Source organism: Rhipicephalus microplus, chromosome 6 (assembly GCF_043290135.1).
Source record: "Rhipicephalus microplus isolate Deutch F79 chromosome 6, USDA_Rmic, whole genome shotgun sequence".
In the NCBI taxonomy this organism is placed as follows: Eukaryota; Metazoa; Arthropoda; class Arachnida; order Ixodida; family Ixodidae; genus Rhipicephalus; species Rhipicephalus microplus.
Genome location: NC_134705.1, coordinates 145923824 through 145940716, shown reverse-complemented (window position 1 = coordinate 145940716; position 16893 = coordinate 145923824). Strand labels below are relative to the sequence as shown.

Below are 16893 nucleotides of genomic sequence, written 5' to 3'. Positions count from 1 at the left end.
GCATTGTGAAGTGTTATTGCTGCACCTAATTCACTAGTGATCACAAGCATGCCGAAAAAATTGGGGGACCTTTAAGCTTCGCCTTTAAGAGTTGAACGCAACAGCGAAATCTGGCCCCTAGTGCGCACTTCAACCACTAAGTGCATACTTATTAATGTGTGTTGTTACACACACACGCACATAGACGCGCGCGCGATGTATCTATAGTAATGGTACAAGTTTTCGATCTAAAGCACTTCCCTGTGCTAGTCAAGACATATTTCTCACAATGCCTCGCAGATGGCAGCACATTATCTAATTTTTACTGTTTGCTTGATCAATGCCTCCTCTAGAAAGGAGGCGTTGGCTTGATATGTTTTCCGCTAGATGGACATAGTTGTCCATTTTTGGAGCTCTTTGGAAGTTCGTCTGTGTTTTTAGCGGCGATGGCTGCACTATCCCGGCTTTTTTCGAAGCATGGCGTCGCGCAAAAAACGTAGTTTGATGGCCCCGCCAATGCGCCTACAAATTGCCGAATGGGCTCATTTTCGTCGCGACACCTGCCAAACAAAATGCGTTAAGGAGACTCCTTCCACTACATGACATTTATGTAGTGTTTTTTTCCAAAGCAGTTGCAAGTAACATCGTGGCTTTGTGGTAGGACGCCTGCTTGCCACGCAAATGGCCCCGGGTTCGATCTTCAATGGGACCGAAGATTTTTATTGTTTATTTTATTTGCACCTTTCTCGATTTTTCGCTCACAGGCGACGCTGTTACCGACGTCGGCGACGGGATTTATGCGAAACGAGCTCTCTAACGCTATCGCGTTAATATAGTCGCTAGGACATTGTGCACAAGCCTGAATGATCTCCACGAAGTAGATATATGTCGGCCGTAACCCACCATGAATAGGTCTTGTGTTGGCAAAGAGTGCTATATATGAGAGCTGAGAATATAACAAAACATGAGGGCAGTGCTTTTGTGCTATTCCGAGTCCTGCTTTTGCACCATTTACCGCAAGATGCAATACGAAGGTGTGACAAGTATGGTGAAACACTTGAAACAGAGGCTTATTATACTACATCTTGGGTTAGAATATTTATGAAGCTCTTTAATTGAACAGCATGCACATTGAATGCATTGAACAGAAAACTAGATAATGTAGATGGAATGGCCGCCATTTAATGGATATTCATACCTCAAAGTCTGGGAACACCTCAACCTTCTTAATGTGCATAGTTGCTGTGCATCCCTTCTTCTTTGTGCTTTGGAGTTTCACTCTTTTTTTCTTGAACGTCTCTGCTGTCCAGTCCACATCAGGTTGGCCTCCATTGTCTGCCATCTGAGTGGAAGCCATGCAATGAGCATTAAAAAAATGCAAAAGCTATTCATTGTAGCGTTTTATTAGATGGCAGTAGGGAGCAACTTGTTTTTTATGCTTGAGGGTAAACATGATATAATGCAGTATAAAATGTTCCACTGTTCAATTAACTGAAGAAATTGTTTGCCAGCTTTTTTGCATACATTGGTTTTCTTGAAATACCAAACTAGTTTTTACTAGTTTCTCATAATCTGAACATGTGCAGGGGTGCTTTTAATGCTGCTTTTAATGCTTTAAAGTGAAACTTTTAATGCTGGCTGAAATCACTTTTATAAGCATTCAACAGTAGTCTCATTTGTACACAACAATCTTAATTCATTTACTTACAGAGTCCTCTGATTGACCTTTGTGTGAGTGCTTGTCTTTTCCATACAGGCACCCTTTGTCAGTCAATGATAGTACTCTGAAGGGCAGCTGCAAGTTCAGAGGCACAGCTCCCCGGTTGATGGAGAACATAAGCTTCACTGCAGAAACATTGAACACAATTTTTTTTTATTGCTTTACAAATTTTACTGTGTAGCATTCATTATAATATAATGCAAGGTGTTGTTAACATGCTTGATCAGCACAGACATAGTGCTTTGAATGCAGTCTGCTTCTATTTTAGCTCTGGCAATAAAGACGAATGCCCTACGAACTCGTAGGTTGTACCACCAAGGAACATCATTAACTGTTGAGTGCACTATGTACAAGAGCACTAATAGTGGAACATTCAGACAGACTAATATCACAAAAATGCCATTTCTCAGTGAACAGTGAATTTAGCTCATTACTACATAGTACTTGGAACACTGCAGTAATTGCTACAGCTATGCTACAAGTAGAGAAACTGCTCCAAAACGTGGCCTTCAAGATTATGTATTACAGCGAAAATTGGCTTCATCCAACCCTAAAGTTGGGCCCTGCAACGCATTTCGGGCATAGTCAGAAAACGCTGCCAACTGGTAGTCGGTGCTCCCGAGAACATGTAAACCAAGCATTATAGTGCAGCACACGGCATGGAATTTACAATTCGTTCTCAAAGTCGGCTAGAAACCGCTCGTTCTTCTCTCGACAAATGATGCCACAAGCCTATATGACCATACAATAAACCCAAGTCCACAGCTACTGGCTGGTTTGAGCATCGAGCAGTCACAGAAGCTGCCACAGGCAACGCGATATGCCCGTGCGCTTGCTCAATATCATACTGAAGGTAACCATGTGCTCGAAGAAAAGAAAGCGCTCACATGCGCATGACATAACTTCTTTTTCCTGTGCGAAATTCCCCTGCTTAGCTTCCAGCGTGCTTGTGGAGACGTAATAAGAGAGGAAGTGCCTACAGAGTGTGACAAACCTAACTCCACTCGTACTCAACAGATTCTAAATGCTTTTGTGGCAGTTGATTCGTGAGGCGTGCACCTCTAGCAGACGCTGCCTGCGTTGAACGGTTGTGAACGATAGGAGCCGTTGAACGGCTCCTATCGTTAAGTCTAGAAGTAGCTCTTGCGTAAAGTGTAGTTACGTCCAGCCGTAATGATAATCAGCTGCTAAGGTTACGTCCACCGTCTGCTTCACAATGCACACTTGAGTTTAATAATTATCCAAGGCGATTTCCTTAAAAAAAAATATTACGGCGCTCTGGAAGAACTAAAGAAAAAAAAACGAAAAGAAAAAAAAGTGTAGCACAGCAGCGAGGTTCGAACCAACGTCCTCGCAGTTTCGAGCACGACGCATTACCCTCTGCGCCACTGGAGACGATCGGTTCAGCGAGCCTAACAGACTGCATTTGTGTTGTTGTCACGCTGGACGTAACTTTAATCTTACGTAAAGACGTAACTGCAACGGCTGCTGTCGTTACGTCTAGACGTAACGCTAGACACTCCCTTTTGTCTAATGGTGCACGCGCGTCAATCCCGGAGGTATAGTGAACTATGGGGTTCGCAAAGGAACGCAGATTTTATCCTTGAGAAGCGCGCAAGAAAACACAGGGACAAAGAAGAGATACACACCGGACAAGCGCTTTCTAACAACTAGTTTTATTGAAGAAAACTCAGACTTCTTATCCTAACAGAACTGCGTAAGGTACATGTACATATCACCGCGCTTAGTAATACTCGTGAAAATGGCTAAACAATCACAAAAAAAGCAGAAATGCCCTTAGATTTTAATAATCAACGCTTATATACTTACGCTTTCCTGCCTTATGTAGGTTTTCTTCGGCATGTTTCCTGGAGGATGTCACCTTGAATGACACTCCTAGGCCGAGAAGGGCTCTTTCTAGGTGCTCCAGTTCTTGATCGGTCTTCACGTATCCACGCCAGTTGTGTTCGCCACTCTCAAAGTCCAGGAGATGCGATCGTACGATTGCTTCATCTGCCATAATCAAGCCGCCAACGAACTACGCAGCGTGGATGACGACCACGCGTAGTAGAGTAGAGTAGATCCTAGAAACTATAGGCACACAACCACGCTGGGGGATTCGCGAACCATGACAACAAAACAAGCCTTCCCTCTTTTTTTTTTTTTATCACGTAACCTTAGCAACCTTAGAGTCGCTTAACAAGACGTAGTCACAATAAGACATAGCCAGTTGAAGCCGATCGCTTTAACCAATGACGTCATACGTGACGTTGCAACTAGGGTCACGTGACCCCGAGCTGTTGAGGTGCAAATAGACGCTCCCGCTGCGGCGCACGAGCCACCCCCACACAGAAACTATGGTTAGAGTTACAGTGTACTAGAATAGAGGCAGTGTGCTCACAGGCGGCGGACCCACTTCGTGTCGACGCCGAGAGGCGGCGCGGCTCGCAGCGTCACCTGAAACTCCTTTGCGCGCCGAAGTAGAGAGCCACAGCGCAATTGTTGAAATGCCAGAAATTATGCAACGTTCGCGACATGCAATGCACGACACTTCTTTTGGGGCATCTTATCAGTGTGCAGGGCATGAAGCAACTGACATTGTATTATTTTCCGGCCGTTTAAATGTTCAAAGTGGTTTCGCTAATGCAGCGGTCATGTCGAGGTGCGAAAGACACTACGCACATTTTTTTTCGCAATGTCAGAATTAAAATTTTGGAGTTTAACGGGCCGAAGCCACACTTTCGCTATGAGGTGCGCCATAGCGGAGGGCTGCAGGTTAATTTAGATCCCTTTAGAATTTTTAACGTCAGCCGAAATGCCGACACACGGCTTGTTTCGTTTTTCTCCTCCGTCAGGAGAACAGCCACCGCAGCTAGGATCGAACACACGTCCTTGGGTTGAACAGTACAACGCCTTAGACAGCCTCCACGCCGGGTTTTTCTTGATTACGTGCCTGCTGCAGGAATGCGCGCCCTAAACCCAAACTTTAACCACCATGACAACCACGCACGACATTTAACATTCTAGCATCGCTGTTTCAAGACTTTAGGTGATTATTGGTGTGTGGCGTGATTATTTCTGTAAACAAGACGTAGCATCATTATTATCAACAGCCTGTCAGGTCCTGCAGGACGGAGACCTCTTTCATTGATTTACACCTGCTCCTGTCCTTCACCGCCAGAGTCCATTCCATTCATTGCCTCTGAATTTTCATATTTCGTGTACCCATCAAGTTATTGACGTAGCAAATTAAAAAGAAATGATAAAAATCCTTGTAAATTGATGAAATAATGTTTATTTACAAATAAGTGATGAAAGAATTTGCACAAGAAATATTAGGGTTAAAAAAAGGCTGAATAATGGCAAATCGAGACATTTACGCATTGATATGCACCATTACTTGGAAGGAGTCTTTTAGCAATAACAAAACGACAAGCAATGCTCGGGCTCCGCTGGAACGTCATCCTGTGTGAAGTCGCAGTCCTCCCCTGAATCACCAATAGCAGCCCGTGGAAATTCAGTACAGTCAGTCTCGAGAGCACTTCGGCTCTTTTTCTTTGCGGCTGCATGGTCATTTTCGCACATCTTCCTTTTAGCTCTCGGTTTTGGCATCTTCTTCGTGAGGTACTGCGGCAAATTTGGAAGAATCGTGGGGACGGAGTTTTCCGACAGCATCAGTTTATCACGAGGAATGCGTACCTCTTTGCCATCTATATGGTGCACGAACTCCTTGATAACGAACCTCGGTTAGAAATGCAGTTCGCAGACTGCAGAAAACTCATCCAGTTTCTTATCTGAACGGTGGAGATTTCTTTCCCACTCCTTCCGCCGTTCTTCATCACGCGGGACGCTGAACAAAGACGCCTGTGGTGCATCCTGCACACGACTGTACCCGGTTCGACAACCGAGCGCAAAACAGTAATTTCGACGGCGGTTAGGCATCTTCACGAACACATACTACACAATGATCCAAGCATAAAACACAGAACACGCACACGGGGTACCCACGTTGATCCAATCGAACCGATCGAACTGAACTGAGCGAACCAGCCCCGTCCGCCAACACGGCCAACACGAACCAAGAGAAGTTTTTCAGGAGCGTCAAGCGTCAGCGCCCCTGGTGGGCATTGTGGAAGTCGACACAGAGTGCGCTACGGCGGAGCGCCGCAAGGATAGGGCAGTGAGCACACTGCCTCTATTCTAGTACACTGTAGTTAGAGTGTACTAGAAGGATCTGAGTGGGACGGACGGAGCGCTCTTGGCGAGGCAGCACTCGTTGACGGAGTAGAGGGCGCTGCGGGCGAAGTGGATTGGTCGCGACCACGGTGTAAGAATAGTTTAGGTGAGAGAACGCCCCCGCTCTTCGCTTCGCGACAACGCTCTGCTTCTCAGCTCCCTCAACAGATGCCGCTAGCAACTAATGCCCTTTCGGCGCAGAAAAGCAGGCACAGCTCGGAGCCACTTTAGCTGAGGATCGGTATGTAAGAAGCAGTTTTGCTTGGCTATGGCACCGAACGCGGCTTTTATAAAGCAGATCATTCGATTAAATATGTTCTTTGACCTTTCTGCCTTATAACATCATATGATTGAATTCATCAAGCATGCAGCATTCAGGTTTATGTAGCCGGTCCAAGCAGCGCGTCTTTGGCAATGTTCCAATCGTCTGCCCGATATGAATAATTGCAGAGGTGGCCAGAGGTTTCTGCAACACAAATATCATGTCAAAGAACGTTCGCAATATTTACGCTTGCCCTGTTCACGGTTGTAGGCAGTCAAGAGTACGTGAAGTTACATTCAGATTTGATTTTCCGCCTCTGACGAGGGTTTTATTATGCGATAACATGAGCGTTGGCGATAAGTGCGAGGGAAATTTAATGAGTTAAAGGAATAGACATAAAAGGCTAACTACATCTTGGCCAAAAAGTGGCTTATGAATTGTCACATCCCATTCAACATTTTCTCGTTCTGTGTAACATGCATGTCTTCGACAATCAAAATTCGACGCTTTCCCATGTATATACATTTAAATATTCTTTATGACTCTTATACTTCACGACACGTATGCACATATTTGTGTGGGTGGCAATCCTGAATTTCATTTATTTGGAATGGAGCAGTAGTACATTTATAAATGAAACACTTTACATACACACAAAAAAGGTTACATCACAGCACACCCTTATCACAGTATACATAAGCATTATTGCACACATAACATATTACACATACACATCTCTCTTCTCCTGAAGCAAAGAATTATACAAGTTTCGACAACTTACGCAAGTCTTGGTTCTTTTTTACATGCTTATTCTTTAGCTGTCTGCAATACTGCCGCATGCGTAGGCACACATAATAGTGCAACAGCTTGGCAAGAACCTCTTTATGAGCAGCACATGGAAACGTGAAGGTGAAATTTTCAAGCACTGCATCTGTCGTGCGATTATATACATCTCTCTCACCAGCGTGTTTTGCGAAGTGCTCCTCAGCCTCTTTGAAAAGAAGGAACAGATGCACATTCGGATGTGTGAGCCCCCCTCTCGTTTTGCAATTTACCAAGTCGGCTTCTGGTAGCTTTGAAATACCTTTCTGCCCAACCAAAGCATCCTTACAAATTGTACAGGAAGTTTGAGTGGCAAGCTTTCGTGACACAAATCCAGTGACATAATATACAATGCAGTCTACGATGGCAGCATCTGAATAATCATGCTCAAACACCTCATTGCATTCCCACGTTTCCTCACTGATGAGGCCATCTAGTTTTTCCTTCAGTTCATGCATTTTATCAGTGTGCTGGAAAGGTGCAGATTGGAACACTTCTCTGAAATCACTCAGGGTCAGAAAAGCAGACTGTTTTTTTTTCAGAAACTACACAGTTACCAAACTGTGGTGGCTTAAGCAAAGAATACAAGGAAAGCATACGGTACAGTTGCAAAAATGTCGGAAATGTTGGATGCCCATTTTGGCCCCCTGCTTGTCTCATGATACCAAAAAAGCATTCCAACGGATCCTGGTTCATTTTGGCTGTCAGGACATACTTGAACTCGCACTCTTTCAAAAGAAATGCTGACAGTTCCTGAACAGACTTAAGTGTAACACGCAGGCCTTCAGCATTAGACTGCGTTGAAAAAAGATCTTTGTGAATTTCACCCCTCACAACTTCCTGCTCCCAGCTATCAAGCCACTTAGATGCTGACTGTAGAACATGAAAGTCTTTGCTTTCAAGGGTGAGGCCTTCTGCAGCAAAGCGACGATTGAGGGCATCAAAAAGATCATTCATTAGGAGCGTAAACTCTACAGTTGCTTCGACATTCTCAAGCCGTGGTGCGCCTCTCCGTGCATAGAAGGAAATGCCCTTAGCAACTGAGTTGCTAAAAATTTGCGTGGCCAGCTTCACTCGCATTTTCAGCATATGTGATGGATTGACATGACAGAAACTCAATTTTGGGCACACCCTAAGCTCTGCTGCATTTTTGGTGTCAGCAACAAAAAGTGCATCATAGCACGACCACTTAATAATTTTCCCCTTTATTTTCAAAATTTTCTTGTCATAAAGACGATTTCTAATACACTTGAACAAGTGTGGGGTATCTGCCACGGCATACACTTTTCTGGATGGATCTAGTGGATGCTCGAAAGCATTCACGACATGTCCTAGAGCACCACTTACGCCAAGCTGCTTCCACATGGCCCTATTAGTAGATGCACCGTCACAGACCACACCATCAACATAAACTCCTGCCTGCTCTAAATGCACAATGCACTGAAGCAACAGCTGGGCAAGGAGTGTACCCTTAGTTGCTCCTTTTGATGCGAATACTGCCACCGGTTGTAAATAGCTGTCAGCAAAAGGAGCAAAAGCAAACACTAGACCATGGTCGGCCAGCTCATTGCTTTGTCCACCTTGGTCTCCATAGTCAACAAGTCCAGCATATGTCATGTTCTTCGAGTTTACAGTCATCTCTTTCCTGACTTGTATCTCATCTAGAATGAGCATACCTCTGCGTTGAAAGGGAGTCTTCTTTGCCAATTTAATTTTGAGAGCTTTAAAAAAGTGCTCATCAAAACCACATTTGAGCTCCACCATGCTTATATATCTTCTAATGGTGGATGTGCATGGCATTGGCAATATGTTATTGCTTCGTAAAAATGCGTAAGTAGAGGGGCTCCTGATGTTCAGCAAGAGGCATAGCAGCAGCCAGTCATCTGTATAGCGCCTATTATTTTTTGTAGTGCACTTAGCTGGAGATATACATTCTTGCACAAGAAGAAGCTGCATTGGTGGGATATCGAGAGATTGGAGTTTCTTTGTGATATCCTCCTCTTGCAATTTAATTATTTCAGCTCTACTCTCCTTCAATTCTTTAATGATTAGATGGTTGCGCTTCAGCAGCCGTGCTTGGGCCTTCTGCAAAAGAGACCTTGCATGACGCAAAGAATCAACTTTGTGTTTCTTGGTAGGTGAGACAGACAGCCTGATGCGCTTCAGTGGTTGCCTCTGTTTCACTCGAGCAGCTTGCCGCTCTGCATGGATTCTGAGGGTATCAAACAGACTGCTGCATGCACGACATATACTTCCCTCCGGTAACAACATTTGGCACCTTTTATGCCTCCATTTGCTTTGGCAGTCAACGAAAGCAGAATCAGGCTCCACAGAAGGAAAGTCCTTCAAACTGGGTCCCCCACCACAGACACGTACACTGTCAACAGTTTTCAAGAGATGTTCAACTTGTGATGTCGATTCGGCAACATTATTTACACCCATTGCACTACAATCAACCGGCTTGCCAAATATATACACTTGCACAGCCATGTCACTATTTACATGCACAGTTTTTCTGTTAAAAAGCACACATGCCCCATCACTTGCGCGCAGCAGAGAGGCGTCGTGGAACACGAGGTCACGATACCCTTCCAAGTCAATGCGATGTACACCCCACGATGGCGTCGGAAGGCACAAAGTGGACGCTGCGCAGAACATTTCATCAAAAGCTGAAGTGCCGGGGTCACTTGCCGCGACGACATCGCTGTTTTTGTTGACTTCATCTGAATTTTGGGCTGTTGCTGCTTGTTGCTGGGTTTGAAACCCGATGCTGGTACCGCTGCTGGTCCCGCCTGTGCACGTAGAGCAAACTGTACGGCAAGCATGCCGCCTTGACTGTTTTCGAGGAGGCTTCATCTTCTTTGACAAATAACTAGGCGCTCCTTCAAAAATAGTTGGCAGGGTGTCCTTTGAAAGTCCTGCTCTTCTGTTGCCAGACATCGGAACGTGGTCATTCAGTTTTGCAGACCACATTTTCAAAATAAAATGTGGAGCGAAATGTTTTTCGCACACACGGTCTGTCCGTTGAAGCACGCGGTCTTTGCGAGGGATCGCCCGCCTCCATGCTTCAAGCCGGGCTTGGTCGTGCGGTGGCGTAAAAAGTGAAAACTTTTCTTTACACGACTTATAGCCGGTATTGCAGTAAGGTACAAAGCACTTACCCATCGCGAAGCACACTAAATCACGCGACCACGTTCACAAACACAAGTCACATTTTCGATGTGAAGCAGCGTTGAGTGACGGGACAGCAAGGGGTGCGCGGCGGGGGAGCAAGCAAGAGGTAGGTGGCTAGTTTGGCGCGCCCTCTCTGGAGGAGCTTCCTAACCAGAACAGCATGTGCCTCTCCTCGCGAAGCCGCCGCTATGCGCCGTTATCTCACCTAAACTACTCTTACACCGTGGTCGCGACCGAGCGTGGCGGGGCGCGCCGGCTACGCTTTCTCGCGTTTCGCCCTGTTTCTCTATTTACAGGATCTACATACAGACATTAGAGTAGAAGAAAACAACTGAGAATGAATTCAAAGTGACTTATAAGGCTTTCCAACGAAAGCGTGCCGTGTATTCTTTTCCATGTTCCCTCTAGAACACGGACAGCGATGCGTCAATGATACCAATTGACTGATCGGGTCATATTTCTCTGAGAAATGGCCCACTAAAAAGTGTCGTGGTGGCAACTGTATAAATTAGAAGTGAATGCGGTGTCAGTGCGCTAATTTTCTATCATGGAAATTTTCAGCGGCAGTCGTTCGCTTGTCTGAACACCCGAGAGTGATAGCTGCCGTTGACGTACTACTTTTGCACAGCTTTTCGCACACCCCTCGAAACTGTCGTGATACTTTAGTATCCTTTTTAATTATTGCAATCACTTAAAATATTTTGAGCATGCTGCGACAGCACACAAGATTACTCAGATATGCCGATAATGTGCTACACAGAAATAAACTACCAGCGCTAACCTTGTAAACAATTTATTGCTTTTAACCACGGTTTCAAAAAAAAAATGTGGAGCTTAAATGTTATAATAAACGCTATGGTGTAGGCTACCAAAGTGGGGAGTGCAGAGTGAGAGTGAATAACCGAGAATAATGCTTTGACAGAATTAAAGGCCGATAACAAGGGTTTCTAAGATTGCTGTAATTGAATCAATTAGGTGAAAATAAGTGTCCAGATTTGCAACAGAAGGTCCACTTGACTATGGTCTGGTGGGCCTTCTGTTGCAAATCTGGACCCTTATTGGCTTTGGACCGAATGTACAAAATTTTCGGCCATTTGAGTCAACAGAACAAGCAAATGCCGGTCAACGTGTTTATTCACAAGAGCCAAATGTCATTCCACTCAAAAACTGATGCTATGACTAATCCTGTGATGTCATGTGCACCTGTGCACTTTCAAAAGCTGTGCCATTTTGCGCCTTTCTTCTTTTGCCTTGTTGACACCCTTTATTAGGAAGTGCAGACGAGTGACGATGTAGAATCGCAAAATCTTTGCTTTCACTTCGGCTTCATGCGCAGCACAGCCAATAATTTTCTTTGCCCTTCACAAGTGACAGTACGTCCAAAATGCTGTCGGCATGCAGGCGGTTCATGCTGAAGCAGCCCGTGAAGATGCCCTCTAGGTAGTTGACGAATTCAAAGAGCTCTTTTGACGGATAAAGCAATCCACCTTTGTCGCAAAAACTTGTAAATGCAGCCTGTGTATCGGCTCTGCCTTCTGACGCCGGAACAAGCAGGAGGGTGCGGCATGTATCACACCCAGTCTTCTCCACACACTTCTTGGCCACATACCCTGCCATGTGGTAAACTAGACGGGAGTTGCTGTTTTTTTGCACGAGGCTGTGATGTTCAATGGGGAAAGTTGGCTCCTGGCAGGCAGCATCGTCCAGACTGTCGAGGTCGCCTAGTGCAACATGCTTTTCAATTGTTACTTGCAAGCTTGCTTGTTGCAGTTGTGCATCCCCTGTGTCCAGAAGTGCTGTCAACACCACTGGCTCCACACTGCTACCACTCACTGGTCTTGCCAAACTATAAAAGCTGAGGCAATTGACCGTAATCAGGAACTGCTCTGGTGTTGGATGATCATTGCAGCCCGATGACTGCCGCACAATCCCGAACAGGTTCTCCACTGGATTTTGACTTAGCTTTGCAGTCATCAGGTACTGGTAGTGAAGCTCCTTCGTGACATACTGCAGCAATGACAGTACGCTAGACAGCGTCACCCGGAAGCCAACAGCTGTTGATTTGCTAATAAATCCAACACCGTTGCCAACGTGCTGCTCCCACTTTGTTATGTACTTAAGGAAGTTTGACAGCGCGGCAACTCCTCTTGAGTTGGGCCAGAGTGCTTCGGATTTGAAGCGGGACGTCATCACCTTAATCAGTTCATTCATCATTCTGAAACAAATAGATCACAGAAACATGAGATTATCATAAGTACGTGGGTTAGGAAGACAAGGTAACAACAACAGCCTGAGCAGGTCATAATTTTTGTGACTGAATCAACCAAAATACCTGAAGAATGCTTCTGTCACATCTATGGCTCCTTTTCCATAACTTGACTCTATAGTGCCTTTGTAGTGGTGCAGACCACGCAACACATGGTCACCAAAGAGTTGAAAAGCTAGGGAGACTCGCATCTTCTCAAATCCATTTGGCTCCAGATGGCTAGCGGTCAACCCTGGCATTGCCTTCAGCGTCACATTATCCTTGTCATGATTGAAGGCTTCTTTGACGAAGTATGTAGAGACTTGCATTAAGAAAGCCATGGTGAGTCACTTCCCAGACTTTCTAAGGTCAACTCCACAAGAGGAAAAAAGAGCCTTACCCGTCCATCTGGTGTGTTGAAGCCGCCCTTCAGCAGGGAGTTACGTAGGCACTTCATCAGATGCGGGAAGTCTGAAAAGAAATGAAGTTCCCCTTTTCCATCAACAGGGTGCTTGACTTTACATGTAATCTTGCTGGCAGATCCTTGAACACCCTTTAGCGTCCACATCTTCCTGTTGCATGTGGCCCCATCACATGTCACAAAGTGTACAAAGAGTCCCGCTTGCTCTGCCAGAATGGTCGCCTCAACAAGAATTTTGCACAGAAGTTCCCCTTTTACATTTCCATTTGCGGCAAAAACTCCCAGGATTTGGGAAAACTTTCCGGCAAACGGTACAAACATCACAACCATTCCATGGTCGCATGGAAGGCCAGCGTCCTTGGCAGGTGTGAATGGTCCTAAATCCACAAAGCCACGCAGCTTACCAGTTTTCTCAACAGACAAGTGTTCCAACAATTTCATCTCGTCAATGAGAAGTCCACCATGACGTTTGAAGGAGTCCATTGAGCTGGTTTTTGCTTTTAAGGTATCCAACATTTTTCTGCAGAAAGCAAAGCCTGTCTTGTACGCTGCTTTTACTTCTTTAGTGTAGTGTTGCTGGGAAGTACAAGGATATTTTGTTTCCTGATATGCCTATAAAGCTTGGGGCTCTTCATCTTCATGAGTATGCATTCAAGCATTCATTCCTTCGTAAACTGCATGCCTCTTGTACTCTTGCGTTTTGAGGCTGCAAAGAAGTGACGCACGCTCTCTTGCTGCTTTTCTGGTAGCATGGCTCTCTTCTCTTCTAGCGCTTCCATTTTTATTTTGGCATTTTGAGCCTTCATTCTTTCTATTTGGCCATGTAAGCTCAACAGTTTCTTACACAAGCATCTTTGCCTTTGTAATGCGCATGTGAGCTTTTGCGCTGCTGTGATGGCTTGTTTGTGACGACGATTCCTAAGACGAGATAGTCGTGTCAGCAGGGACTTTCGTAGGTAGCGACATGGTAGGCATGGTGCTCCTTCCTAAACAACAAAAAAGCAACGTGTCGCAAATTACCCTCTTTTTGCAGTGGACAACCTTAGAGAAATGGCCAAAAATCCCTTGTCACCATGCATATCTAGAACATCTAAATTTTTATGTATGGGGTTACGGTCATTACAAAGCAGGATATCGTTCCATACGCAATGCAGCTAAACCTAGACTAGACCATCAAGTTGCATGCAGGCTCTATAACAGCAAGACATGTAGTATCCTAGATGCATCGAAGCAAGTAAGTACTGCTCTTCCATCACAAATAAGTCCCTTTAGAGTGATGGGTAGCCATCCCATTGCATAAGTATGCAGTAAAAACTATGTTAGCATGTACGTATTGCAGGGGTCGGCCTGATTTACATGTTGCTGACCATGTTACGAGGCTGTACAAAAAGGTGAACGCAAATATTTTTCTATCAATATTTGTGCTGAAATTAAATCATCTATTAAGCTACATAAAGCATACACATTTCGGGAAGCGTGCAACGGTTGATGCATTCAAAAGAACACTACTTTGCATGCGACTTTGATTCCAGGTTACCTTCCGCAGCCGTCGTTCCTGCGCACTTCTTGTTGTAGAATGAGCCGTCTAACACAGTTGTCTGGCCCAGCAGCTTCGTCGTTAAATCCTCTTCGGTGATAGACGAAGTGCTGAGTGCACCTGGACATTTCAGAAATTTAGATGCTTGAAGAAGGGCTTCCTCTGCCTGCAATACAGTTCTCACAAGTCCTTCAGAGACTGGCTTTCCGTTCAGAAATGTTTTGTAACTGGCCTGCTGTTTTGTAACTGACTTGCGCATACCTGTAAATGGGACCCCGCCGACGAGCCACCGTCGCTTACAGGGCCCCACCCACAATAAGCACAAACTACCAAAATTCCAAATAATGATTGTGTATTGTTGCTAAGCTCAAGAGCTTAGTATACAACAATAAGAATAAGATGACATAACAAACATAATAATGACAATAAAAATAATACAACATAATGACAATATAAACATAAGAATGAAATGACAACACGTCTCATTACGCGCTAATCACAATTAAACTGGATACCGGCGAGCAATACCTCCATTAATCGAAGAAAAGGGACAAAGGTAGTCCCTTTGTCGGGCCTGGCCTGTACCTCGGGAGGCAGGCCGCGTCTGTTTGGCGCCTGGCGCTGAACGGTGGCCCCCTTGACAGGGCATGGCCGTCTGCCCGAAACAAAACGCCCCCCCCCACACACGACCCTGGGGGGGGAGGCAGTGCCGGGACAGACGTAGGATGATGGGTTGATGAGTTAAGTGTGACTTTGGGACAAAGCGCTTTCGCGCCGCGTCTTCTTCCTATCTGACAACGGCACCATGGGGCGGTGCAAGCTCGCCAAGCTTCGTCCCAGGTGCTGAGTTTGTGACTGACACTGTGCTGTTCACGTGGGTGAAGGAGCCACGGACCGTCCAGTCCAGTGCGACAACCCCCAAAGGTAAGCTACGCTTCTCGATTGTGACTCGGGCTGTGTGCGTTCGTCGCGAGGTATGATAAGACAACCTGTGCCGACAGTTTTTCTTTTGGGAACTGTCTATGGTGCTAGCAGAGCAGGCTGCACGGGATTCTACCGGCAGTTCGTGTCTGGCTGCAGTCACGTGACTCAACTGCCGGTACCGTATTTACTTAATTCTACGGCGCCCTCGATTGTAACACGCACCCGATTTCCGCGATGAAAAAAAAAAAAGTAGGACATCGATTGTAACGCGCACTCGTTTTCTGTGACGGGAGAGAAAAAAAAAGTCCGTAGGAGTCATCTTTAGCACATTGAGAACAAGTATTTGGGTTTTGATGCACTGAAGTTTCAAAAGATAAAACACAGTCAAACAGCCAGCCCTGTAGCTGAAAACTGTGACCATAACAGCGGCGTTACGAGTTGCGTAATAGGTCAGTCCTCATCGCTGTCTCCTTAACGCTGTCAACAGCCCAAAGCATCTCATCCTCCAAACAACTCCTTATCGCTGTCAACAGCCCAAAGCATCTCATCCTCCGTACCGTCCATGGCATTCGAGATGCCACATTTCTTGAATGCCTTGATCATCATGGCTGATCGTATTGCACACCACGCGTCCTTCACCCACGCAACGAAGTCTTGCAGAGAAGCGCGCTTCATCCTGTTGCCTGGCGTGAAATCATGTCGTTCATTGATCAGCCAGTCGGTGTAAAGCGCTCGCATCTTGTCCTTCAAGGGCTTGTTCAGGCAGACATCCAGCGGTTGAAGTTGTGACGTCATGCTGCCAGGTATGACTACAAGGTCTGTATTGCACGCAGCGAGCTTGTTCTTGATCCGCTGGTTAAGATCGCACCTGAACGCGTCGAGCACGAGCATCGCTCGCAGGCCCAAACTGGCGCTATTCCGCTCCAGCCTCCGCAGTCTGCATGTAGACGCCAGGTACAAAGCCAAGTTGCGTCTGGTGTCATCGGAAAGGTTCACAGAAGTGTGCAGCTCAAGTGATGTGATGTTGCCGCCGTTTCCAGCGAGCACTTCACACAATTCTCGAAACGAAAGCTTGTATACTGTACAGAACAGGGGTGCTCGGGTAGAATTGGCTTTATCCCAGGGACCATGGAGAGAAATGACCCTTGTGGAAAAATGCAGCTGGGCAGTAGCAGATCTTTCTATTTCTGTCCTGCCGGCCAATAACTTCACGTGCTTTAGAGTGCAGTTGGAGTTGAGCCCGACCAAAGAGCTCTTCAAATCTCATGAGCACATGGGCAAATCTTTGAGGGCAAGGCTCCTTAAGGTATGGCTAGCTGCAATCGTACCTGTGATATTTCTTAGGAAGCAGCCACGAATATGATACGGCATGGGATATGATACATTTTATTGAGCACTTACTCAATAAAAATAAAAAAGGTACAAAAAAGCTCGGAGACAATAACTCATTTGCAATTCAAACATTGCCAAACTTTTGCTTTTGGCTGCTTCCTCAAATGCACTTAAGGCAACTGATAGCATGAAAGGCACCAATCGCATATACCAGAGCCATAGTTTTCTAAATCATCTTTGC

General features: G+C 45.6%; 1 protein-coding gene across 1 annotated transcript; it reads right to left on the bottom strand.

Annotated features, from left to right (window-relative positions):
* Positions 1–11519: 11519 nt before the first annotated feature.
* LOC142766044 (uncharacterized) lies at positions 11520–12779 on the bottom strand. Its single transcript, XM_075867862.1, has 2 exons — positions 12526–12779; positions 11520–12408 (listed from the first exon to the last, which is right to left on the bottom strand). The coding sequence occupies exons 1-2, from the start codon at positions 12777–12779 to the stop codon at positions 11520–11522; spliced, it is 1143 nt and encodes a 380-aa protein (XP_075723977.1).
* Positions 12780–16893: the final 4114 nt, after the last annotated feature.

Excerpts from the sequence above, each read along its gene's own strand:
- LOC142766044 (XM_075867862.1), bottom strand. The coding sequence starts at position 12,779 with ATGGCTTTCTTAATGCAAGTCTCTACATACTTCGTCAAAGAAGCCTTC. Across the intron at positions 12,409-12,525 it reads GTGACAGAAGCATTCTTCAG|AATGATGAATGAACTGATTA; the intron begins GTATTTTGGTTG and ends TATTTGTTTCAG.